The sequence below is a fragment of the Dendronephthya gigantea genome, unplaced genomic scaffold (genome assembly GCF_004324835.1).
Source record: "Dendronephthya gigantea isolate DGI-Jeju-01 unplaced genomic scaffold, DenGig_1.0 000000F, whole genome shotgun sequence".
Taxonomy (NCBI): domain Eukaryota; kingdom Metazoa; phylum Cnidaria; class Anthozoa; order Malacalcyonacea; family Nephtheidae; genus Dendronephthya; species Dendronephthya gigantea.
The window spans coordinates 5,618,350-5,644,801 of NW_021163010.1; the positions used below are offsets into that span (position 1 = coordinate 5,618,350).

Genomic DNA, 26,452 nt, shown 5'->3' on the forward strand with positions numbered 1-26,452 from the left:
CATATTCAGTTCCGCTTTTTTGAGAGAAACTCGAAGTTCGGGCTTGGGAGTATTGTCCAAACTCCAAAGCGGATCAAATTAAACACGTAGGGAAAGTCAAGCGAAAAATTCTACACGAAAAATATCGCTAGTGGAAAACCGGCTTAAGAGCAACTTGCAATGTAAATTAGATTATAATGAAAAAAACACGTAAATCTGAAAAAAGAAAGATCAGACTTTTTTGTAACTGGCGGTCTCGACATACATGATACATCTGTGATTATTTACAGATTAAAAAATAGGAAATTCTTTCATTATGTCTCTTGAGAAAAATATGACTAAATATCGACTTTTATTTTGGCATCCCATTACTCTCTGCACGCCTCAATACTGACCGTATAGCGCAGCCACAAAGTGGACTAGGGACGAGTCATATGACACATGCACTTGTGCTGTCAAAATGATATGACACCATAGTTTTGATTTTCACGCAACGATGCACACATTTTGAGCTAATCTCTCACCAAACAATCAAGTGATCATCTCCAAATTGTTTTAACAGGTTTACTGATTATCGACCTACTTCATCTGTGTCAGTGTATTGTGATACATAGGCATTAGGCAGATGGCTGTAATTACTTCCCAGAAGCCTCCGTGCGTAATAATTCTCTATGAATTTCCGTTTAGTTAGTGCTGTGCTTGCTCGATCTCTGCATGGTGCTTTTATAAGACTTTCATCTCAAATTGCGCCTGGGAGAAAATCACGCATTACTAGGCGACGTCTTTGGCCTGCAAAACCTGGTCGTTAGTCGTTCCTCTCAAAGCTTTTCCTTTTTGACAAAAGGAGCTTGACGTATTTGAGGAATTGTTTGACTATCGGTGGCAACGATGAGGACGTTCGTAGCTGTGTTGGTACTGGCCTCGATAACCGTCTCATTAGTGAAATCGCAAGGTGGTAGGAAATTAGTATTATCGTTATTTTTAGTACTTCATTATTTATTGTATCTTTCAATAAATCCTTCATTTGGCTTTGGAAAGGTTCACCTCGGAACTTCGGAGTTGTCGCTTAAACGTTACTAACCACTGTGTGCCATCATTGTGAATTATAAATTCGATCTTGTAATTGAAAAATGAATTTTATTGACTTTTCAACATAACTATTGTACGGCCTAATATGGTTATTATAAAATTTAAGAGGTAGTTTTATAAAACACCGGGTTAATTATGATTTTAGAGTGTGCGTGGGGAAATATAATGCTTCAGTATTACACACAAAGTGTTTTCCTATTAACAGAGGAGGCTTATTATTTTTTGTATTACTGAAGCAAACCCTAAGCATCAATATGTGGTCATTTGCGGGTTATTTCTGCTGTATTTTCTTTGTTTACAGCGTGTGTACGAAACAGTATTTAAGCGCTTATTGCTTGCGTGTTTGCGTGAAATTCACGAATTCCTCATGAATGAGTCCTTGTGTTCATGATTTGCGGTTTCTGTTTACTAATGGCATTTTCGTTTCTAAAAAGAGTAAGAACGTGTAATCGTTTACCGGCAGCTTGATGTTTCTGAAAACCTCCCCATCTAACGATGTTTAGTAAAATTACACAAAATGCTTAGCTTTTAGTTAGGTTGTTCTCATCTTCTCACGAACAGAGCAGTGATCACAACAGTTTGTTAATGATATCAAGCCGTATACTTTAAATAGGTGCCGCCAAAATAGGTAAGAGGGTTCATTGACCCCTGAGCTGGATTATTGTGTGTTCATTAATTCATTTTACACGATATTCATTTCTTTGGAATAGAAATTTCATCAAAAGATTCTCCTATCTTTAAAGCATTTCAAACATCATTTTATTATTTTTATTGCTTGTACAAACACGTGGACAATGCCCCTTGTTTTTACACGGATAATCGCCACATCTTTGTATGTCTGGTGTAAAATTACATGCATATACCGACATTATTAGGAGGTTCCTGTTCAAGGTTGCCTGAAAACAGACCTAGATATTATACCCTATTAGAATGACTGTTGTTATTGTAGTCATTACCAGTTGATGCGTACTGAATGAAGATGGATATAGAAGAACTCACGTGGTTCATAAATATAACATGTTGAGATTATTAGACTTAAATTACAAAAACGGCCATGCAATATTTTATTCGCTTAGTTGATGCAACTGTAAATAAACACACTGTGCAAATAAAGCTTAAATCCTGCCGTGATTGTTTCCATTCGATGAAACTGTCACAAAGGCTGTGTAATTCTGCGCATATCATTACCGATAGATTTGAATAATTTGCGTTAAAAAATAAAATCCCCTCCGGAAGTCGATTCGAACCGTTCAACAAGATTATTAAGGCGGCCAAACACGTTAACAATTTTCTGGGCTGACGGCCGGTGCCGGGTGCCTAGCTCAGTTAGACCACAGACAAGGTGTCACAAAGAACACAAAATCTCCACTTTACATGGAGTCTAATGGTTTTAATGGAAAAAAGAGCTTCCATCCAAAGTATTTGAAAATTAGTGCGCTTTCATATGACATAGGAGAAGGTTGTTAAAATGTGTTTGGCGCGGAGTTTTTGAAATATCTAAATTTCATAACAAATTAAAAATATAAACATTTATTGCATTATTTAACCGCAGAGGTGAAGAACATATCTTCTTGGCTACTGAGTATATATATTACTGAGTTAATGGCGCATCGTCTGCGTACACGGATTTTTATTAGCCGCCGATTTTTTCAGTCAGTGATCTGTTCTTTTAGCGACATCGATCTTTCTATTGGTAGTTGTGATGATCAAACGCAGAGATTTATCTTGTTAAGTATAAACGGCTTCTTTAAATTATGACAAATTTCTTCGTTTACTCAGGTCGAAAAGATGGTCCAATCGACTTGGTCTTTGGCGTTCCCTCGAACACACAACTTGGCTCAAGAGGTTTCGATGGCTTTAAAAGTTTTGTAAAGAAAGTAGCAAGCTCGTATCCATTATCTCGGGGAAACACCAATGTTGGCATCATCCAGTATGGCAGGAATGCTCGAGTTGTTATGCCTTTGTCCGAAGGAACGTCAACGCGAGCCTTGAATCGGAGACTTGATGGTATGTCCTACCAATCTGGTCGCTCGAACGTTCCTCAAGCTCTGCGTCTGGCGGGTTCCGAAATGTTTTCAGCTGGAAGAGCAGGTGCCAGCAAGTATTTTGTATTGGGGGCTGGCTCGGAGACCGGCACTCGAGACGAATTGGAAAACGCCGCCAAACAACTTAAGTATCAAGGTGTTTCCGTCATGCCCGTTCCGATTGGTGGTGACGCGAGCAGATCACCATTGAGATACGTTGCGAGTGATCCAAAAAGAGATTTCTATTTACCGGCCACTGATGTTGGTCAACTTGAAAATAGACTCCATACAACTGCCACCTCTTCTATAGTACCAGGTAAGGCTTTAGAAATAGAAAGTTAAAGCATTGGAAAGTATGGAAGCAATGATGCGAAAATTCCAATATTTTCCTGAATCGATCTGGAATCGAGAAAGCAATTGTTTATTGGTCAAATATGAAACTCAGTATGAATCCTCGTTGATTGAAACTGGACCTTTATTATATGGGTAGTGCACATATTCACATATTCGTTGTGTCCGACTGATTTTCTTTGTCCGATTGATTTACATGAATATTTGACGCGCTTGTTTAAGTTATTAGGTGTTGAAAATTGTTTAATTTGAATTTCATTTCAAGTATTCCATTCACAAGACACGAGCAACAAAGTGAGACTACATAAGAACATCCTTTGTGGCAATTTATACATGATTCTTTGTTCATTCCATTGCTGTAGAAATGCAGATAACCACATTTATATTTGATCGAGTACAATCACATTACACTTTTTAAAAATGAAATATTTTTGGCAGGCCTTTCACGACGGTTCACAGCGAGTGTAGGCAAGAAGGACATTCTTCTTGGTATTCCAGACGGTGACCAAACGAGGAGCTCTTTTCAACAAATGAAATCTTTTGCTAAGAAATTCGCTTCCGGATTTGAATTTGGAAGTGACGATGTCCGTATGGGCGTGTTCACTTACAGCGATAGAGCAAAGTCTGTTTTGGAAATAAGAAACGGTGGTTCGAAAACTGCGTTTAATAATGCAATCGACAGAATGACGCATGGCGGTGGTGGTAATCGTAAAGATACAGCAATACAATATGCTTCCCGGATGTTGGCAAGGTCTGGTCGCCCTGGGGCTGAACAATCTGTCGTGTTTCTTTCTAACGGCGCTTCGTCTGCAGGATCTTCAAGCCTAAGTAGCATACCTGAATCCTTCCCGGATATGGATATAGAATCTGTAGCAATTGGTCGGAATGCACAAATAGACGGTGCTCAGATCTCCAGAAAATACACGTACTATGATGGCTTTCCCAGGCTTGTGACAGCAGGCCCTTTTGAATTAACCACGAAAATTACTCAATCTGGAGGCCGCTCTGGTAGTAGTAGAGGAGGTTACTGTTCCTTTCTTAATTAATCTACAGTAAATGACCTAAGAACGCGTAAATGAATTAGGAACGCCCAGGCTAATTTAGATCATTTGTGCGTTTCTTCTGATGTCTTAGATTCGATGTCTTAGATTCTATATTTTGTTTCAGGCAAGGGACCAAAAGGTGAAAAAGGTGAAAAGGTAAAGTAATCGAACAGAATCCTTAAAAGAAAACTAGGTCAGAGAAATGTGAGAGCCAGTGATGGCGAGTGAGACCTCCTGGGAAAAGGTCTCAGTGTGTTTTAAAATATCTTTAAATATAATAAAATTGTATGTTTAGGGAACCTCTAATCCCGCTATGATTTATTTCAAGGGATTTGAATTGCCTTCAAAAGCATAGCATGTCCTTGATTTCCTAAAGGATTCGAGTTATACTGTTATACATTTCTGTCGGATCGCATGTACTTTGAATACATTTTGACCTATGATACCTATTCGACATACCACATAGTATACTACAGTATTGAGTCAGACAATCGCGTTTGCACAACGTCGACAGACAATCTTATTTTTGCCCAGAACATGTGCGCTCGTTTAATTTAGAGCTTTTATAGGAGTTAACAATATTCTGAAATATATTCTAGGGACGTGATGGTGGTGCAGGTCGACAGGGTCGACAGGGTCGACCTGGCATAAGGGTAACTTGTTTTATTCATTGATAGATTAATTAGAGATACAACACAATCCAAGCACATTAAAAAAGATATAAAAGAACTAAAGAGCAAGACCATTTAAAAAGTGGATGGGGTATCATGTATGAAAAGCGGATTATATAATAACCAAAATGTAACACGCAATCTGCTTGGTTAATACCCGTGTAGAAGAAAACTTTAAAATGTTTTATAAATTTACTTTTTTAAATTTACTGTAGTTATTTTACAAAACAATTACCAAATGGCTCTCCCGTGCAGAATTGCTTGATCTATGCACTTGGAGCATCCTTCGTGCATAGATTAGGCCTGCGCGGAAAACAATTTGGTATTCCTTTAGTAGTTTTTATCTAGTTTTTATTCACGTTAACCTATGTTATTCATAACACTGGAATAAATTATTATCCTCTATGTAATTATTATTAGGGACCACGAGGTCAACCCGGACAGTCTGGTGACCCGGGAGATGAAGGTCGCCGAGGGCCAGCCGGCCCTGGTGGCATATTCATTCCTGATGTAAGAACATTTTATTTAAATCACATCTTACATCTCACATCTCATTTATCCTTCAAATCTTGATCTTTTTCAAACAATATGAAAAATTGTTAAGGTCTATTGACATGATCCAATTTTAGCGTTTTAGCCCACCTTAAACGTATGGAATATACTGAATATAGTCTGTAAATTGATAGAATCAATATTAGGCCTACCAAAATTGGATTTATACATTAAAGGTCAACAGACTATTTAGATCTATCAAAAGGCATTCGACACCTTGGATTCATTCACACGGCTAGCAATATTTAAAAGCTTGGTCTTCACTGCAATTAAAATTTATACTTTGTCGTGTCAAATCGTTTCATTTTAGCCGGATGATGATTCTCGTGGGAAAGGTCCTGGCCCGAACCAATATCAATATGTTCCTGGTCCACCTGGCCCGCAGGTAGGTTAAGAATGTAATATTGCAACTTACGGTTACAAGTTTTCAGGAATAACCGCGTTAGGAGATTTTTACCATCATTACCGACTCCCGCTTCTGATCAGTAGCGTCTTCGTAAGCTAATATTTTGGTGTTTCTTGATGCCTTGATGGCGAGATAGATGAATAAATAATAATAACCTACAATTTGATTGTGGGACTGGTTACGTCGCACTCAATCCAATTCGAATTCTCATCTAACAGCGGACATAATAACTCTTTCTACTATTAAAATCCCAAAGTTAAGGCAAGCAAAGCCGAAGGCGTTCTTAGTAGTCATGCATATATACTTGTCGATAAAAGCATGGTTAAGAGTGCTATTTCACAACTGCATTTTAATTTTCGTCAATTATCGTGTTTTTTTCGCACGAAAAAAATGATTTGTTTTAATTTTCTAATTTAGGGTCCACCTGGTCCCCCAGGACAATCTGGCCCTCCTGGGCGAGAGGTACGGTAACTTGTTTTTGTTTCGCGAAGCAATTTTTGCTCCAAGTTCAGTACAAAACAGTAACCAAGAATGGATTGCCCTCCACCAACGATTTGACACAAAAGTAGATTCTGCTTCAAGCACCCCTCGTTTGAATCCGTGCAGAGGGCATCACTGGCCTTATCCATAATTCTCTAACAATAGTGTCAAAGCTGCCAATGATAGATCGTGCTTCCTGTCCAATCCTGCAGGGAATAAAAAATCCTTTTTTCATCTTAGGGCAGTAGAGGAGACCCTGGTGCGCCTGGTTTATCTGGTATGGCTGGCGAACCTGTAAGTATTGCATTGAGGCACATATATAGTATCACAACTATAAGAAACAAAACTTTGCCATGTTGAGTTACTCTAAATTTCCCGTCTTATATTTCTTCTGGAGTCACTGATCCAACTGTGAATGCGATTTATGCGTGAAAGACTCGTTGAAAATGGCAGCATAATACGAAATAATTCTTCTTCATTACCTATATATAGATATCGAGTATCATAGCCAATAAGAATGCACTATTTGTAATAATATTCAACTGAGTTTTACTGATGATAATAATTTTTTCAGGGACAACCAGGTTCGAAAGGTATCAAAGGTCGCGACGGAACACCAGGAAATCCAGTATGTATCTATGGTATAAATGAGGCCTTTTTTTAGCTAGGTATAGTTGGATTTAATGGTGATAACAGCACTTCACTGTTAATATCTGTAGCCTATGTGTTTGGTTGGGAATATATGCCATTTTGTATGAATTCATGGCTCCTACGTCTGCCGCATAATCGTCGAAACATTTCAGGTTAACCACCAGTCAAATCGCTGAAAAGGCCTCGTGAAAGCCACCAATGGGTATAGTATTTTTTTCATACTTTAGGGACCCGATGGTTTGCCAGGTAGCGAAGGTGAGAGTGGTTTACAAGGACCTCAGGTATAATAATTATTTCTTTTGTGAGGTGATGGGGAAATTTGGTTGAAACTTTATACAGCCATTCCAAAACATGCCAAACTTTCATAATACAGCTCTAATCTCAGCTCAAATCAACCCAAATTTTGCTCTATTTAACGAGTAGACCTTGTGCCATCGCGTAGCTATAGAACAGCGCGGTCTATCCTATAGTTCTATCATGCTTAAGCTACTTTGTTCCTTTTGGATGAACGTACAACCAAGTCCAAACTCAAAACTGTTTAGTTATAGTAATTCCTTTCCCAAATCCAGGTTTATGCGTCTACGTGTAACAAAATCGTTGCATTTTAGGGACCTCCTGGAAACCAAGGACGACAGGGCATACAAGGTTCAAAGGGATTACGCGTAAGTGGTACTCTTAATTTTTGACAAATATGATGGCACACCTTCGGGCAAATTATAATTCTGTGTATAATAATGATAACTAGGGTCAAACTGGTCTGAGTGGTGATCGAGGAGAAACAGGCTTACCTGGTGATAATGTAAGTACAATTTACTGCTAGGGTCGGGTTGGTTTAATTCAATAGAGGTATTGTTTCCATGTAGGAATGTATACTATAATATATTAAAACAAAGGCAGTAGATTAAAATTAATAATCCGTATTGTTTTAGGGCGAGCCTGGTGATCCTGGCAATGATGGCAGAGATGGAATACCTGTGAGTTTACCTGTGGTTTTTTTCTATAAGATGTTTTTGACTTCGGCCTTTTTTTGTTATCGTATACAACAATGGACATGTTGGTTCATCAAGAGGACAGTGGGATTACGCTGCCATGCTGGTTATAAATGGTGGAACGTTGTTATGTAGTTTTGGACGACTGTTTGAGAGTATTTTTTAATTCGGAGACTTATAAATGATGATGTTTTCTTTAGTCTCTACCGACTCTACCCTCCTTACCGTATACAATTACCCAGTTTTGAAGTGCAGCTGTGCTTTTTTTCGGCTCTAAATTTGACTGAAAATGATCGCGATTTTGTTTTTTTTCGCTTCACAATAGGGTGAACCTGGTCAACCTGGTCCTAAAGGCGAGCAGGGACTCAAGGGTCCTCAGGTAAACTAAAAAATGTTTGTTCATACAGTTTTCATTTTTCAAGTCTCTTTCGAATTTCTTGAATTACACAAAGCCTCGATGTGGTATATCGTTTTTATCCTAAACAAAAGCCATAAACTAACTCATAACTAACTCTTTGATAGCTTAAATAGATCGGTCAGGAGGCTCTTTTAAGAGCTTTTCTAAATATACAACGCTATGTTTCACGTACGAAATGAAGTATATGTTTTATCATACTAATAGTAATCATAAAGCCTTAATACATGAATAGCAGTATTCATTTTTCTGTATTTCATATCCATGTTAGGGTTCACGTGGACAATCAGGTGTTTCTGGACCGCCTGGTTCCCAGGTAAGCTGGCTGTTACAAATCATCATTACAGAAAATCCGGCACTTGGGCTAACAAGGCTCCATAAACGAGGTTAAATATCAAAGCCAATGTACTTTTAGCTGCATTATTTCCAGTAAATATGATTCAGAAACTTTATTACAAACAGTACATGCAGTGCTAGTCAGTGATTACACCAAACAGAACATGATTTTAGGACAGGATAATTAAACAATTCTCCATTAAATATTAAAGCGAATTCGTTAGGATGAGGCAAGGCTCCAAGATATATTTAATAGTTTAAATACTAATACTAGTGGAAATGCACCTTAAATTGGTGTATACAATATATTTCACTTACATGATACTGTGCATGATTCTGTCAACCGAACAATACAATTTCTTGAAGGATGTCTGGCTTACTGGCTATTTCAAGGTCTCAAAGCTAAACCTTAATTCAAATTTCCTCCAGGGTCCACCTGGTACAGCTGGTATTCCAGGTAGTCAGGGTAGTCCTGGTGCAAATGGTGAAAAGGGAGATCCTGGAATAGTTGGAAGTCCCGGTAATCCAGGACGAATTGGTGATACGGGCCCAAGAGGCTCCAAAGGTTCCAAAGGTGCACGTGGGGCTGAAGGTGTACCTGGTGCTTTCGGGCTCAAAGGAGACAGAGTAAGAAAAAAACCTGATGTAGTGTTCCTCATGCATGCAGTTTCAGGCGATAGAAAAGCACAGTGGGACCTTTTGGTAGACCAGTGAAATTCAGCTTGCATTTTGCCGTGAGCATGTTGAGAAGGTTGACGTAATGTATTAACATGCGTTGATGCGGCTGTCCAGTAAACTATTATAACTGATATAACACTCAATCCTCTCAATACTTAGGTTTCAAACTTGGTGAGAAAAAATATTTATAAATACCTAACAAAATATGTTTGAAGCTTGCACACGGCAAAAAGGAATCCTCTGAATTGACTATTAACCTTGTGTGTACTTTAAGCCTCAAAATTGCCATTTTACAGTATGATGAGCTGTCAAAAAATTGTAGGATGAAAAATTCAACTTTTTAAAGTTATCCAATAGTTCTCTCTTTGATAGCAATGCAGGAATGCACAATTGTGAACCAGTGAATAGATTTTCGGGTTGAAACTTCATAAACACCAATATCTGTGGTGTTGATTGGAAGACGTAATGCTGGACCAATTCTCAATCATCCCATTAGAGATTAAAACTGATTTAACATTTAACACCTACAGAATAAATCATTCTCTTTTAGGGTTTAATCGGATTACCTGGTCCAACTGGATACCAAGGTGCCCCTGGTAACCCGGTAAGTTGAGAAATTTTTGTAATTACCTTGTATGTACCTTAGATGTAGTAACAAGAAAAAAGAAAAGTGGAAATAGCTGCTGCGAGTAAGTTTCATTGTCAACATTCATAATGCATTGTGAGAATTAGCAGAAAAGTATTACTCATGCAGTTGAACGTGCAAGCTCTTTTTCTGTCTCCGTAAGGGCTGGGGCTTCGGGTTTCCAGTGAGGAAAACTATCCTCCGGACCGGATCGGACATTAAAGGATTAGCAAATGGTTTTACCTGCAGAATTGCGCGATCCATGCACGAGAGATGTTGATAGCAACATCCCGAGTGCATGGATAACGCTATCCTGCACGAAAAAAAAATTTGGTAACTGTTTTATAAAATAACTACAGTGAAACAGCGATATTTTGAGAACCCCGCAAAAATCCCACGAGTCTCTCCAGTTTAAATTCCTCGTGCAGGATTGCCTGATCCTCCACGGCTGTTGATCAATCAAATTTCGTGTTTCACTGTAGTTATTATATAACATGGTTTCCTTCGTGCTTAAAACAATTCGTTTTGGTTGAGAACACAGGGATAAAAGAAACTTTTCTGTCCGATACGATCCGGAGGAAAATTTTCAAGATTGGAAACCAGCCTTGAGCGTAGACGAAAACATCTGGACAAATCTACCGTTATATTTTTGACTTACAATGTTCGTACAAGAGACTGAATAACGTTGTCAGATCTTAAAATATCAACATTCCCCTCAATGTTCGCAGCTTTAGGACGTCTCTGTTTTTGATTTTATTTTTTGATTTTTCAAGTAACGATCGTGTATATCAAATTTATACGATAATCAATCTTGATATTAACTTTTTTGGTCGTATAGGGACCCCCTGGCCCTCCAGGAACTGGTGGCTCACGTGGAGAGAGGGTAATTTTCACATGACGATATTTTAACTGAATATAAAAGTATTTGACTGCATTTCCCAGCCATTATCCATACGAAAAGGGTCTTCTGTGCAAAAATTTCTCATTACATCTATTTAAAAGTAATATGTCTTGTGTCCATATTGGGTCGTTGATGTAAAATGTTTGCGATATATTTTTTACAGGGTCGAAATGGACAAACTGGACTTCCTGGCACTATGGGACAAAAAGGAATTCATGTAAATATCGCAACATCTTCATGGATTAAAAATGCGAATATTCCAGGGGCCGGTTGTATAAAACTCTTTTAAGTAGTTAAATCTCTATTTTAATCTAAATCCCAATTCTGCCACCAACTATGGTTAAAAGTTAACTACCTTTTTATACAACCGGGTCCACGCGCCTTAAGTCTCCAGCAATTAATTTTTCATAACATTTACAATTCGAGTTGCGTCCAAATGTGTGTTCTAAACCCGCAGCTATGTACGGAAAGTATGTTACTGAGTGAGTTATATATACATGGGCCGGTTGTATCAAGCTCGTTTAGCTTAAACGATGGATACGTGGAAATTAAATATATAACACTCTCACATCTCTCTTGAATGAGTCAACTTGAATATTATGCACTGAATATATATATATATATATATATATATATATATATATATATATATATATATATATATATATATATATATATATATATAAGCATTGCATCTTTAAACTTAATATACTAGAAATTCTATGTCCCATATCGATCAACAGCTGGGAAAAATTCAAATTACCTTATCATCATGCCATTGCGCGGTTAAATGTTACTTCAGTTAATACTCCTCACATGAGTAATACTGGGCATGCAGTCAGTAGATAAAAGAACATAGGTTTGATTCCTTTCAGAGGAAAAAAAGTTGCTACACTTTTTCAACCGGGTCCTACAAGTATATAAATCTATAGATTTCCTATCAACCACGAGCCCCTCTCTGATGCAGTACTTAATATGTATACCACTTGTCTAAAAAAAATTCTTACTTCTCATCAGGGCATACCCGGACCTCCAGGTTCGCAAGGTGATGCTGGTATAACTGGAAAAAGCGTGAGTATTACATGCAAGCGTGACTAAAGCGATATTTAGGGGGACCCCTCTTGTATATCCAGACGGATTTCTATTGTAAACTATGGCACTAAACACAAGTTACACAACCAGATATACTATATACATGTAAAGACCGTCCCAGTGAAATAGTTTTACTTTTTTCTCAGTTTTGTTCTTTATTTGTTTCCTAGGGTCCTCCAGGAAGGGCTGGACGTCAGGGGCCAGCTGGTCCAGCCGGTCTAAAGGTAAGTCCAGCATAGTGTATATTACTTTAGGATTCCGACCTATTTCAAATTTTTGTTTTCCAAAGCTACTTCACAAACTTTGTGCCATTCTTTAGGGTGAGCCTGGTTTTGAAGGTGCTCGAGGACGGACTGGAACAATGGGAGCCAAGGTTTGTATTTGAACTATTTTTTGAAAGGTTTGCATGATTAGATGTTTGCGCGAAATTAAAAACCTATGAAAGTTGCAATCAAATTAAGACGCACTGATAAATTTTAATTGTTTTATTAGGGCGATCAAGGCTTACCGGGTGCTACAGGTCTAGTGGGAGTTAAAGGAATAAGGGTAATGTGCATTAATAAAAATGAGCCATCATCTCATTTCGATTCTTTTAGTCTTTGATGCCATACTAATACAGTATGGATATTGCAGGGCAGAGATGGTCAAAAGGGTCCAAAGGGAGTGCGAGGTCCTAAAGTGAGTATAAATAATTCCCGCATAACTGTCCAGCATTCTCTGATTGCATAAATATAACGGAAAACGGGTGTATTTTCATCTGCCGTATCGCTGTTCGTTTTTTGTGCCAGTCTTAAATCTCGAGTATAACGCACTCTTTTTTCACAGGGACCTCCTGGTGCCCCTGGGCAGAACGGTTTGGATGGAAAACCTGGTAGTCAGGTAAATAAAAGGCCGACCTTAATTAGGAAACTTTCAAACATGAGTGATGACATAGTGTGTATGAAACGCAGAATCTCTGAAATTAGCTATGCGTATAGTAATTTGATCATTTGTTCTGAATTGATGATTAATAGGATATGGCTAATTTTAGTAGTGGATGCGATTAACGATCGCGAGGTCCCTCGTACTAGGCCTGTTTCACAATACTTTGTTTGAGGTCATTGCTTGTACTCGACCTGTGGAGAGCTCAACTGAGGTGGTTCGAGGATTTTCCCCAAGTTACCATCGATGGCTCTGTCTTTCTGTCTATACTAAGTCTCCGGAACTAACATTTCGAACTTCCTGCATGCAACCGGGGCAGAGTTTTTGCATCGTTAGTTTCATGCATCGTCAGTGTTACATTACGTTTGCGTTACTCCAGGGAATGATGATATCACATTTTTGTGAATAAAAATTATTCGCTGCTTTACTATCCTAGGGGGCTGCTGGAAATACTGGTCAAATTGGACCACCAGGTGTAGCTGGTCAGTCTGGACCTTTGGGACCAACTGGTCCTACGGGAGACAAAGGAGCTCAGGTACAGTACGAAGAACGACAATTTTAAGACCCAGGAATAAAGCTTAGCTGGCATGTATATCTTATTTAGAAAGCACTTTTGTTCATTTGGAAAAGCAAAAAAATCATTGAGTGCTTTTTTTCAAAAATATTGTGAAAGTCCATAAATTGACAGAAAAATTTGAAAGCCAAAAAACTTATTGTCGGTTATTTTTTTATTTCACAGATTGATTCATTGATAAATATTTTACCTGATTAATACTTTATTGTTCCCTAGGGAGTAGAAGGTGTTCCTGGTATAATTGGTTCTGATGGTCCGAAGGGTGAGAAGGTAAGCTGGTGACCATATATCCCGGGCCTGTAAATTTTCATGAGATGCCCACAAGACGAAACACCTTTTTAATCAGGCTATATCGAAGGGAAACCCGCACACTGCGAGGACGCATTTCAAAAAGAATGCAAAAAAAGTAGATATTTGTCTGTTACCTTTTGACGACAATAAGGCGATGAATAAGTATGGTTCGCATGTACCATCGTTATTGGTACGCTTATATCGGAATTCATATTTTCAAATGTGTCATCTAGGGTGATCAAGGCATCAGTGGTGCACGAGGAATTCACGGAGTTGATGGTTTAGATGTAAGTTGACATAGCTTACATTGCCCATAGATTTACTGTACAAGTTACCGGATTCGTATGCGTGAAAAAAGGATGAATGAAAATTATTACTGAAAAATTGATGCAATCGATTTCCTCTTTTCAGTCTCTGAGAAATTGATTGAGAACATGCATTCATGTGTCAATTTCTGTGTGAACATTCACCTATGTTGATTCACCTATAGGGAGACGAAGGAGAGCCAGGTTTGCCTGGTGAAACCGGTTCTCAAGGAGCCCAGGTCAGTTTGTGACTGTTACGCGCAGTATTTTTAACAAAAATGAAATAGGTTGAAACTAAACTAATGGAATGCATATTCACATATTCATATTGACGTAGCTTAGGGACAATTGTTTTCAAAAGAAATCAGTCGGACATAATTTAGCTTCTTTTCCCTTATTTACTCAGGGTGATCGTGGAGAACGAGGTCTTGAGGGTCCCACCGGACCTCCTGGAAGAAAGGTGATGTCTAATTATAGTCTCGCATGTTATGATCTCTTGTTATCTTGTTATAACTTTTATATTTTTATGCAACTCGAGAGTATCTGCTTCCTTAGGGTTACCAAGGAGACTATGGCGCTCCAGGAAAAATAGGAAAGCAAGTAAGACATAGTTTATATTTCAGTAATGAATTTGTTCACCTCACTGGTCATTTAACAGAACTCCAGGCTTCCAGCCAACATCTAGCTTTGTCGTTTCGTCTTGTACGTCAGGTCGATCAGGTACCTCATCAGAACAATTAGGTACGCATTCATATAATTACGGAGATCTGCACAGAACATACTAACGTACTTACCACATCAGCTCTTGTCAGTGTAGTAAAAGGCGTTCGTTTCCACCAATAGATAACTGATAGAAGTAGAAATACACTCCCGGGAAAGGCCGTTTGCGACGGTCTATAGGCTTCGACTTTTAATTATTTTCTTACTTAACCAATCATGTTGCTGCTTTGTCGCATTCGTGAGAGCGCCCTTCCCCGACGTCGACCTAGCTACCTGAGATACCTCATGTCACAGCTGGACTTAAAAATCGCGCCCAGTTCGAAATATCTCCCAAACCACCTCCCTCCCGATGCCCTGGTTCGTTTTCAAAGGTTTCAAAATAACATTACTTTTTTGTTTTAACTCATTAAGGGAATCACTGGAGAACCTGGAGAGCAAGGCGCACGTGGTCATACGGTATGAATTTTTATAGTTTTGTAGTCGACGTTTAGCTTAGTATTTCAGTAACAACGATTTTTTGCTGAGTTGTTGGAAATCACTACAGACTAATATTAGCATCTTCTGTATCAATTATACTGCGGGGCAATAGCCGTAGCGTTTCCTAAAACGTTCGTGCATCTGTGAAATGTTTGTCTGTAAATGTCTGTCTGAAATAATGCAATAGACCTCAGTGAGTCAGACTTGAAGACGTTGAAAGATTATACGTTGAAAGATTGTACTACATGGAACAAAACCTACTTCGCTTACATGCGACAAGCCAACAATTTTTCCCCTGATGCATCATGAGGCATGAAATGTTCCTTTCGACCTAGGGCCGACCTGGAAAACGTGGTCCTGGTGGCGAAGTTGGATCAGATGGATTGCCTGTAAGTTGTTCACATAAGTACCAAGGTTTTTGCAAAGTATGTAGAAAAGACACAATCCAACAGTCCAACTTTTATGTGCAACATTTTTGAAACTTTTCATTTTTCTTTCGAAGTGTCCACTTAGTTTAGAAATGACTGCACGAGAGAAGATCTTTGAGACCCCTTCATTTTAAGGATCCACTGAATTGTGTGTCTTTTACGAAACTATTTCATACACAATTTCAAAAGTCTTTAATTAATCATGCACGCTGACTCATAATCATCACGCTCGCCGATTGTGACAACAATCCACTTAAAGAGAACGAAATGATCGAAAGGAAATGAATAATTTTGAATCTAGAAATAAATAGATTATTAGTTTTTATTTAGTATTTTTTTCACGTCTAGGGGCCCGAAGGTGCTACAGGTCCTCCGGGTCTGATGGGACGCCGTGGTACAATGGGTCTTCCTGGTGCACCCGGGCTTCCCGGTGAAAATGGTCTCAAGGGTGGCAGGGTATGTTCAGGTTCAATCATATCGCTCATGATTTGGTAGATCTGTCATTCACATGCCATGAAATTGATAAATTAGTGTAATGGTTGAATATTATCATGTTTAGGGAGATAAAGGTTATCCTGGTGAACCAGGCAAGCGTGGACGGGATGGCCGAGCAGTAAGACTGAACCTTTAGCTTTTTATAATTTCTGGTTAAGCAACCAGAACTTAGCATTTCAAAATTGGTTGTCTCTTACGAACTACCTGCTGTTTATCGTAAATGAAGATGTCGAATGCTACTCAGTTCCGAGAAAGTGTGCCACATCGTCTCTTTACTTCGGCAAAACAACATTTTTATCCCCGAGAAAGAGTTTGTGTACTATAGCTTCTTTTATTTTTAGGGAAGAAATGGTAATCCTGGTAAACAAGGGCGAATTGGTTCCCCAGGTCCTAAAGTACGTTAATGTCGAACATAACAAAAATTTATATTTTCATTCTTCTTTGCTAATATTTCAGGTGACTTTCCTGGACATCACAACCTGGATTTTGTTCTTTTCTCCTGTCTAGTGTCTAAAATATCTATCGAAATACTCAATAGTTGTTTATTGTTTGTTGAATGTACGGTATAAAACATTCTCCTTTACTCAAGGGTGTTCGTGGAGATCCAGGAAATGGAGGCGCAACTGGGAAGCCTGGTGAGCGTGTAAGTTGAACTGATAGTTTTTTCAAGACGACAATAGAACTTTCTTGAATAATCATCATTCAAGGCAGTGACGGTGGAAGGTGGTTGAGTGTGTGTGTCGGGTTAATATTCATATATTCACGTTCAGCTCGTAGTTCCTTTTAAAATCATCATGCTCAACTGTGAAAACAATGGAATGTTTTTACGGTCTGCCAACATGAATATATGAATATTAGCCCCCCCCCCCCCACTTGATGATCTTTCGCCGCCACTGATTCAAGGAACACAATTTATACACGAAAACTAAAGATCTCGGAAGAACGTTAATGCAACTTTTTTTGGAGAATTTTTTATCACGTCTTCGTACGAACCAGTAAAAAACCACACCACCTTTCATGATTATTATCCTGTGTTATCCTGTGTTTACCACAAGGGTCCCGCTGGTAATCGAGGACTTCAAGGAGATGAGGGACAGGCTGGAGCACCGGTACGTGTTGTATACACTTTAAGATTTGTAATAAAATTGAAATTCTTGTCGGCCCGTGTAAATATTTCGTTCGTTGATGGATTCAAGGGGACTGTACGTGTCAATTGCGGATATCGCAAAATATATACATTTTTTCTTCCTAGTCATTTAATTACCTCGCTTGAGTGAAAAACTTTGGAAGCGGAAACGTGCTTAATAATACATCTCAAAATAATAGTAAAATATTTGTTTGTTGTGACCTTTTCCCGAATAACTGGCTTTTACAGGGACTGCAAGGGCCAAGCGGACCTAAGGGCAATCGAGGTGATAAAGGAGGAATGGTAAGTTGTAATGAAGAAGTTATGAATAGTTTCTATGAAATTTATGCACCATGTACTGGAAACTCAGCATGCGGTTGTAAACAAAATCAATAAACCCTGAACAATAGAAACGGAAGGTGGGCAACTTTATCGCCACCTCACGTTTTCTGATGGAAAAAGTGTAATTAAGACGAAGTGATTCCTGTATCTATGCACTAAATAAAGCTCCCTTGCTTCCCTCACTAAAATTCTCTTCTATAATTTCATTTGACACTCTCTGTAGTACCTCATGGCATCGTCCACAATGTCAACAATCGATAATTTCAAAACCATTGGGTAGAGGGGTCAACGGTAATTCGATTTATGTAACTAAATAATCTTTGCAATGGTTTAGGGCGAGAAAGGTTTAAAAGGTGAAACAGGAATGTCCGGAGGTCCTGGTGGGCCGGTAAGTTATCTTTGAGACGATAAAGATTTTGAAATCGTTACGAGTTACGACTAGGGCCTTGTGGAGTGTGGCGAGATCAGCGCCGTCGCTAGAAGCTAAATTGGGGGGGAGGGTGTATATTCATGTTCGAAACAATAGCGTACAAAAGAAATCAGTCGGGCATAAGACGAATAAACGAATATATGAATATGCACCCCCCCCCCCCCAATTAAGCTTCTAGCGACGGCCCTGGGCGAGATCTAATTGTCGAGCGTATGAAACGCTTCAAATGTTTATTTTCGCTAAAAAATCATCTTGATAATCGATTGAATGTTTCCTCAACCATCGTCACCCTTAGAGTGTGTGTTTTAGGGCGAACAAGGAGAGGGCGGTGATCCTGGTGATATAGGGTCCAGTGGAATTCCTGTAAGTGCACTTCGCAGACGTATCAGCTCCTTTTCGTGACTGTGTAATTTCGCATTGTTCTGTTTGCAGTGAATTTCTACCAATAACTTAATCATTTTACCAGTAACTTCTAAAATATTAAACCAATAGGCCACTTTTCCAATAACCACGGTTTATTTATTCCCACTTGAGCACTTGAGCTAGGTAAGAATACTGTTTATCCGGTAGACAAAATAAATTTTTATTTAGGGTAGTCCAGGTGTTCATGGAGCACGGGGAGATCCTGGACCAATTGGACCTGTGGTAAGCACGAGAAATACGCAATTTATATTATTAAACTTATCTGCTCAACTTTATACTATGCAAAAACAATCGCTGTACAGTCTATTTTCTCTCCCTCTTTTAACTTTCCGCTGCCAAGACAATTGCTATACAGCCTTTTATTAGCCTTATGAACCATTTTTGAAATAATTCTATGTCAATCAACTGAAGTTTGATGCCCTACCCACTATCCTGCGAAAAATCAGATGACCATGCAGGCTTGATTTAGAAGTCAGCGGGACCCCATACTCACCAAGCTCCCAGGGGCCCGAAAAACTCAATGGGACACTGAATATTCGTTCTGCAGGGTTCACCGGGAATAAGTGGTAGTGCAGGAGATGACGGATTGTCTGGGGCGAAGGTAAGGTTATCAAATTTCCAAGATTATTTTTTTGCCCCTAGTAACTTATAGGCGTGGCCAGTTCGGCCCAAGAACACTGTATATAAAATTGGTCATAAATAAATGATTCACTTTAGGGCAACCGGGGAAGACCAGGACCATCTGGCAAACCTGGACCACCTGGTCCTCCTGGTAACGATGGCGAAGATGGTCAAAATGGTGAAAATGGTAAAGCAGGAGGAACGGTAGGTTGTCGGATTTTTCGCACAAAAGTAAATTAAATAATAATTATCCGAGATGAAAGCATGATTTCCTAGTGATCTCTTATTTCATTTCACTTATGATGGACATGTCAAAATATAGCAAACGGCTGGTTTCAAGTCACATTTGAAGGTAGATTTTTTTTGGCATGTACTCGTCAATAATTTGTATCATATTTTCTTTTTAAGGGTGATATTGGAGAAAGTGGAGCTAAAGGTTCTAAAGGCTCGAAGGGTTCTGCGGTAATTATGAAAACTAAAACTATAATTTGTTCCCTTTATATAGACTTCGACCACGCCACGCAAGTAGTACTACATTTTGTAAAACCCTAGATCTTATTTTCAGGCCCTAGATCTAATTTGAAATGAGTTCAATACCATCGACTCGATTAGTAATAATACCTTACGCAATTTCTGTGTTAGCGAAGTCATGCATTTGTGCCTCCATTCCTTAGTTTCAGAATTGTCATCATCAATAAAAAGCCAAAAATATGACAGTGGAAATACTTTAAATTTAATCGGATAGCGTTCTCTATGTTGTCTAACTACGATTATTTTTTCGTCAGGGATATCCAGGACAACAGGGACAACAGGGGTTAACTGGAAATGCTGGACCGAAGGTAATTACCTACCATTGGGAGGCGTTTTTCTTGATTAAACTTACTATATTCTAAATTGAAGACTTTCGAATTAGGGACGTTTTACTTAGGTAAGGCCATTTAAGGTGCGGCAAGTCCAATCCATGGCCCGTTCTACGATCGTGATTAGCCATACTGGGCTGGCCAAATTTCACTTGTTTAGAAGCGTTTATAGAAATGTAAACCCGAAACTAAAATAGAAATTACCAAAGCGTTGTATTTGATAAATACTGTAGGCGTAGAATATAAATATAAGGCAATATATAGATAGGAAAATGTAAATTTCATTGAATAGGGCTATAGGGGTAGCCTCTGAACCTATTTACCTTTTTAGTAACTGTTCTTTACTCTTTATCGTGAATGAATTTGGGGACCGACTATAAATGATTACTGCAACACAGGCAATGATTTGTCGAGTGTTTGAAGGCATCAACACCCCTCCCCTCCACGACACCGAAATTATATTTTGTATGGATTTAGGATGTTGTGCTGATGATTATATTTTTAGGGCTCGCCAGGTGAAAGCGGAGATAGTGGTCCATCTGGAGGAGTAGGTGATAAGGTACGCCATGCTTCGTATTAGAGATTGCATGCAATCAGTCCCGTATTTTGTGTATATTTTTTGTGTACGTCATGAAAAACAGTATCTCTTTATGAGGAGAACTATATGGCCATCTCTAATAATAAGACTGCGTATCAAATTTTTTGGCGTGAACTAGAATCCACAACCTAAACGTTGTTCGTGTGATAGCAATATATCTTTGTAATTAATTTCAGGGTTTTGATGGTGCCAGAGGTGCAAGAGGTGCCGATGGGGCTGATGGAACTATTGTAAGTTGCAATCCACGAAAAAGGGAACTATTCATTATGCAGTATTACATCTTCGCCAGGGCTGCAATTACGATCAGTTTTTCTCATAAATGTCATATTTTAAAATATTTGCGTAGGGTGAAGATGGTGCTGATAGCAATGAAGCTGGTGATCCCGGTGCAGCGGGAGAGCAGGTAAATAAATACTGTAAATACATGCAGGTGGTATTTGAAAAGAACGAAAAGACATGTAGAGTGCAGAAACATACATTTATGATTTATATTACCAGAGTTCCGGACACTTCGTGAAAAATGCAATCAATCAATCAATCGCCCGTGTATAGCTGTGGCATTAAGCCGTTAAGTGCTGAAGCCTGGCTTAGCTTTTAAGCTATAATTCCCTTATGTTAAAGCACTACGTTTGCAGTCCGTTTGCACTGGAAAACTGAATTCGATGCCGGCTTTACTTAAAGGCCTAAGCCTGCAGTGTAGATGGAAATGAACGCTGCTTGAGATAGTAAGTCAGAGTTGATAGACTGTGTTTGGATAACCAATGCCTATGACTTATGCGTCGAAGTCAAAGGTTGCCGAATACACAAACACTTTCAAATTAGCCCTGTTACCAACGAATGCTTTTCGATGTCGAAATGCGTAGCATTCAAAAGTTGGGATAGATTGCAAGACGAATTTAAGCTATGTTTGTAAAGCGATCTCGTATTTCTACAACGTGTACATTATTCTTCATTCAACTGCCTCCATTCGGCAAAATCATGGCACGGTGATATTTTGGGATTTTTATGTATTTGGTTTCTTGCATTGCTTGTTCATAGTAATTTTTCCCTGAAGCATGAATGAAATAGATTGAAATAAAATAGAATTGAAATCAAAAGTTTGCATGCAGAGTGATAGAAGTAACAGTAGTTTTGCAAACATATGAATAAGACGGGAAGGGAATTTAATATTTCTTTAAAAAACTGTCTAATATTTCTAGGGTCCTAAAGGTCCTAGTGGACAGCCAGGATCTAATGGTGCCCCAGGTCCATTAGGACCTCAAGGTCAACCTGGTATTGATGGACTACCTGGTAATCCGGGTAATTCGGTACTGTATGAGCAGTTTATCTTATCTTTATCTTTACATTCATATGAATAAGGAAATTCTGTTAAGCCCACAGGGTGTGTAGAAATGAGACTACTGTGATCCATAATCATAATCAAAATGCTCCCTAACCAATAGTCAATATGCTTGTGAAAAGTCGATTGTGATTATCTAATTATACTTTGATTGCGATTATCTAATTCAAATTACTTTGTACAGGGTGACCAAGGTAGGAAAGGAGTTAAGGGACAGATAGGACCGGATGGAGCGCCGGTAAGCGATTGCTTAACGCAACGTTCCTTGCTTGTAATATAGCGTACATTTGCAATTATATATAATATCGTAAACACGCCCTCTTACTTAAACTATGATTGCATGGATTGTTTGTTTCAGGGAGAATCCGGTACCGTTGGTGAGACCGGAGTTGACGGTGATGACGGTCGTAAAGGGCAAAAAGGTGACATTGGTGCTCCAGGAAAACGAGGAGCCCCTGGTGAACAAGTGAGTAGGATTTACAGCCTACATGCCGCCGTTTTGCCCTTAAATTTTGGAGGTGGCTTGCTGGCTGCACCTCCATTGTTTGGTTAGGTCAAATGCAATCTTTAAGAACACATGCATATTGTCGAAGTTCGAAGTGTTCATTATTTGGATATATGATTTAAGTACACGAAATTATTTGTATATCGATCCGTTTACATCTTGCGATGTTGCATGAAGCATAAGCATTATCAATATCGAGTTAACCTCGAAGGAGCATTTCATTGTCAATAACTTTTCATGCTTCTTTTTCTTTAGGGTGACAATGGAAAAGCTGGCAATCCAGGTCATGGCGGAGTCGATGGAAGAACGGTAAGAAGTTGATTGGCCCTCTTTCGTACAGTAACTAAACTTGGTATTCGTAAGAGAGGTTTTTATTCTGAAAACGTAATGCATATGGCGTTGATCTCACCTCATTCTTTCTCAAATAATCTTTTCGCACTATTAGCTCGCTGTAATTTTGGTTGTGGTCATTCCTGCACCTTTGTTATATGATGTTATATGATTATATTAGATTTTATCCATTTTTCTTAATTTTAGGGTGCACCCGGTTTAGTTGGTATAGACGGACCTCCAGGAGCTCCTGGCGTGGCGGTAAGGCTAGTGTAACAATGCTTCAACAGTGAAAACCTGAGTAAAGAGAATATCAATTAGTGTATTTAACGTAATATTGTTCATGAGTGTCTAAGTGGAGTCAATGCAAACTTTTATTGAGATTTTTGTTGTAAGTGTCATCTTTTAATACATGCAAACGAGAGAACAATCGTGAAAGTTGTAATGTATTGGGGCCATTATCTAAACGTAACTTACGTACTGTTAACATCTATCAACCGAGATAATCGCACTTGAATTTGCAGCAGAACTTGCCTGTGAAAACGGGCCCAACGAGTTGAAGTTTTGCAACGATTTGTCTTACAGTCTCCTTACCCAGAATGTGAAGCGCATTTATCTATTCCGTCTAACCGTAGGGTTTATTAGTCAAGCCTGACAAAACTTGTGCTTCCTAACGTTTAGGGGGTGGAAGGAGAACGCGGTGTGCCAGGTGAAGAAGGACCAGCTGGAAGGGTTGGCGGAACTGGTCCACCTGTAAGTAGAAATATGTATGACAACTGGTGAATTTGAATACCCCTCTGTATTAATGTATATTGCTTTGCCTGCGTAATGTCATCGCTTTGAAGCAAACAGTTCAATTAATATGTTTATTACTCTCCATTTTTTGTTCAACACAGGGCCCCCCTGGTGACCCTGGTCTACCCGGTCCTCCTGTAAGTATTCACTGATATTTAAACAGTTACCAATTTAGCAGGAACCTTTAGGCGAGTGAAATACTCAATTCTCAATATATATTTATTAAAACAATAACGAGGTATTACATTCGTGGTTCTTTTTTAGGGTCTACCGGGAAAGCTGATTCGGGTGAGGAATTCTATTGCTTCCTATTTATGTAGTAATTTTTCCGCTATACGTCGCAGCATTTGACACATGAATTTAAACGTGAATAGTAAACGTACCGTTTTTCACTCTTGGGAAGATGAAGAAGATTTGTGATTGAATGAGCAACAATCTAGGTCTCTTTTAATATCTTCGTGACAGCATGTATATATAGTGATTCTTAAATGATGGGCTACTCTTTGCGATCGAACTGTAACCATTGTAAGTTGAAGAGTGTACTTTCCAAACACTTTATAATTGTGGTTTTCCTCCACCAAACTGGTCCATTCCCGGAATATTGCCGGTTTCGACGCAAAACCGCCATATAATTCCTCATAAATCTCTTACAGCAAGAAACTGACCCGGAACCCGCTGCGGAGAAAGGTCCTCGATACTATTCAAGTGATGTGGTGAGTCTCACTCTTTATCTCTCAATTGATCGATTTATAAAGGTGAAATACAAATAATTCCCCTGGACACATCATCCCTCTTAACGGCAAAAGATTTTCGCCTGACACAAATCAATGATATTGTAATAGGACATCGACACTGACGATGCTTTAGTCGATGACGTGAGTGTGATTAAGAAAGCGACGGAGGGCATCCTTGCTATGATGGAAAAGATGGATGGACGTGAAGCCTCATCAGCAGCACGATCTTGCCGAGATTTGAAAATGGAATACCCATTAGCCCCTGATGGTAACTATATAGCTAGGTTTCATTTCATATAATATAATATTATACAAGTGCTTAACCTTGGCGTAATCAAAGTTACTTCGAAATTAACTGTAGACTGTATACAAATATGTAATCTCATACCTGAATATATAGTTGGTCTGATTTATGATTCATAAAGGTGTTTATTGGATTGACCCCGATTGGAATAGTCATGGCAACGCTTTCCAAGCCAGGTGTAACTTCACTTTACAAGAAACGTGCATTAAGTCTCTCAATTCTAAGAAAACTAACGCTGCTGAAGAGGTAGGTGACGTCGCTTTTGCCAAAAACTTCGAACAAGTATCACCCAGAGAAGCGTCCACACACTACCAGACCTTTCTAACCTACAAACCTATCTCGTCAGAAAAATAGTTCGAGGAAATGACGTTTCCATAAGCTCATTCTACCCAATTTTCTCTTTATCCACATCGAGAGAAGAGTAAATATGTTACCCTTAATTTTAGTTCCATTATGCGGATGAGATTCAAATGAACTTCCTTCGATTATTGAGTGTTTCTGTATGTCAACGAATAACATATCATTGCAAGAACTCGATGGCGTTTGATGGCAAACAGAAGTCTATCAATTTGATGGGAGAAAATGAAATTGCCATCGACATGAACAGTCCAATTGAATACAGACCCAAAATTGTCGAAGATGAATGCAAGGTACTACCAGTAGATGATACTTTCGAAATCTCAATGATGAAGTGTTTTTGTTATAAGCTTTCTTAAGTCTTAACACCTAGTGTACACTGGGTATGGATTTAAATCTTGAGTCTATACTGGTAGTCTAGACTACATTACTTCTCACGCCTAGTAGCCCTATGTTGACTGGCCGCTGTTGTAGAGTAGCGGATTTTGGTCAAAACAAGATTGTTCTTCTTTTCAGTTGCTCAACAAAGAATGGCGTAAGACGGTACTCGAAGTAAGGACTGAGCAAAAACAACGATTACCGATTATCAACGTGACACCATTTGACACAGGCGTGGGAAAAGAACACAAGATTGAAGCGGGAGATGTATGCTTTGTGTGGTAAATGACACGATACGACACGTGGCCTGACTTGAACAACAGGAACAGGCAAATTAGATACACTGTTATTTTTAAATTAAACTGGTAGCTAAAAACGCTAAAGTCTTATGTACATTTCACCATAAACTGTGATTTCACTGCGTAGAATTAGAGCTCCTGATATGTTTGTTTTAATGCCTAATTGTCTGGGCTGTATTTTGAGTTGCAATACTTGTTAGTTGTGAACACGATCTGATCATTCTGTCCGATGTAGGTAGTAAAGCCGTAATTTAAGTTCATAAGGTCTATGTGTGGTATATGTGTGTCATATTTCATTGCTTTGAATAAATTCTGGTGCGAGGGGTAAAAATGGCCCAGACGGTGTGGTTCAACCAAAATACTAATAGAGAAATAGGTGGAACCCAATGTGGGGCCCTGGATAATAATTAGACCTAACTATGATAATCATCCTTTGTGGTACATGGTGAAAATCAAATTTTTTGTTGATTTACCTCATTGATTAATAGTTCAAAGATTGAAAATACATTTTCTGGTCT

At 38.8% G+C, this 26,452-nt stretch overlaps 1 protein-coding gene across 2 annotated transcripts; it reads left to right on the top strand.

Annotated features, from left to right (window-relative positions):
• The first annotated feature begins 676 nt into the window (after positions 1-676).
• LOC114522589 (collagen alpha-1(I) chain-like) lies at positions 677-26,279 on the top strand. 2 transcript variants are annotated; one of them, XM_028543325.1, is made up of 63 exons: positions 677-934; positions 2,848-3,408; positions 3,882-4,466; positions 4,611-4,642; positions 5,086-5,139; positions 5,578-5,667; positions 6,020-6,094; positions 6,533-6,577; positions 6,836-6,889; positions 7,170-7,223; positions 7,474-7,527; positions 7,855-7,908; positions 7,992-8,045; positions 8,176-8,220; positions 8,561-8,614; positions 8,922-8,966; positions 9,416-9,613; positions 10,215-10,268; positions 11,128-11,172; positions 11,354-11,407; positions 12,208-12,261; positions 12,453-12,506; positions 12,602-12,655; positions 12,775-12,828; positions 12,916-12,960; positions 13,108-13,161; positions 13,640-13,738; positions 13,994-14,047; positions 14,302-14,355; positions 14,559-14,612; positions 14,780-14,833; positions 14,929-14,973; positions 15,505-15,549; positions 15,906-15,959; positions 16,347-16,454; positions 16,558-16,611; positions 16,835-16,888; positions 17,083-17,136; positions 17,549-17,602; positions 17,869-17,922; positions 18,296-18,349; positions 18,701-18,754; positions 18,983-19,036; positions 19,362-19,415; positions 19,532-19,639; positions 19,844-19,897; positions 20,221-20,274; positions 20,801-20,854; positions 21,070-21,123; positions 21,240-21,296; positions 22,093-22,200; positions 22,417-22,470; positions 22,591-22,698; positions 22,993-23,046; positions 23,275-23,328; positions 23,749-23,820; positions 23,964-23,999; positions 24,127-24,150; positions 24,516-24,575; positions 24,705-24,864; positions 25,022-25,146; positions 25,347-25,550; positions 25,774-26,279. In XM_028543325.1, the coding sequence occupies exons 1-63, from the start codon at positions 868-870 to the stop codon at positions 25,918-25,920; spliced, it is 5,229 nt and encodes a 1,742-aa protein (XP_028399126.1). In that variant the 5' UTR covers positions 677-867; the 3' UTR covers positions 25,921-26,279. The 2 variants fall into 2 exon arrangements, with proteins under 2 accessions (XP_028399126.1, XP_028399135.1); XM_028543334.1 differs by having other exon boundaries at positions 677-931.
• The last annotated feature ends 173 nt before the right edge of the window (positions 26,280-26,452 follow it).

Bases quoted from the DNA above. Each gene is read 5' to 3' on its own strand.
- LOC114522589 (XM_028543325.1), top strand. From the start codon at position 868: ATGAGGACGTTCGTAGCTGTGTTGGTACTGGCCTCGATAACCGTCTCA. The intron at 4,467-4,610 runs GTTACTGTTCCT...ATTTTGTTTCAG, and splicing joins CTCTGGTAGTAGTAGAGGAG to GCAAGGGACCAAAAGGTGAA. The intron at 25,551-25,773 runs GTACTACCAGTA...TCTTCTTTTCAG, and splicing joins TTGTCGAAGATGAATGCAAG to TTGCTCAACAAAGAATGGCG.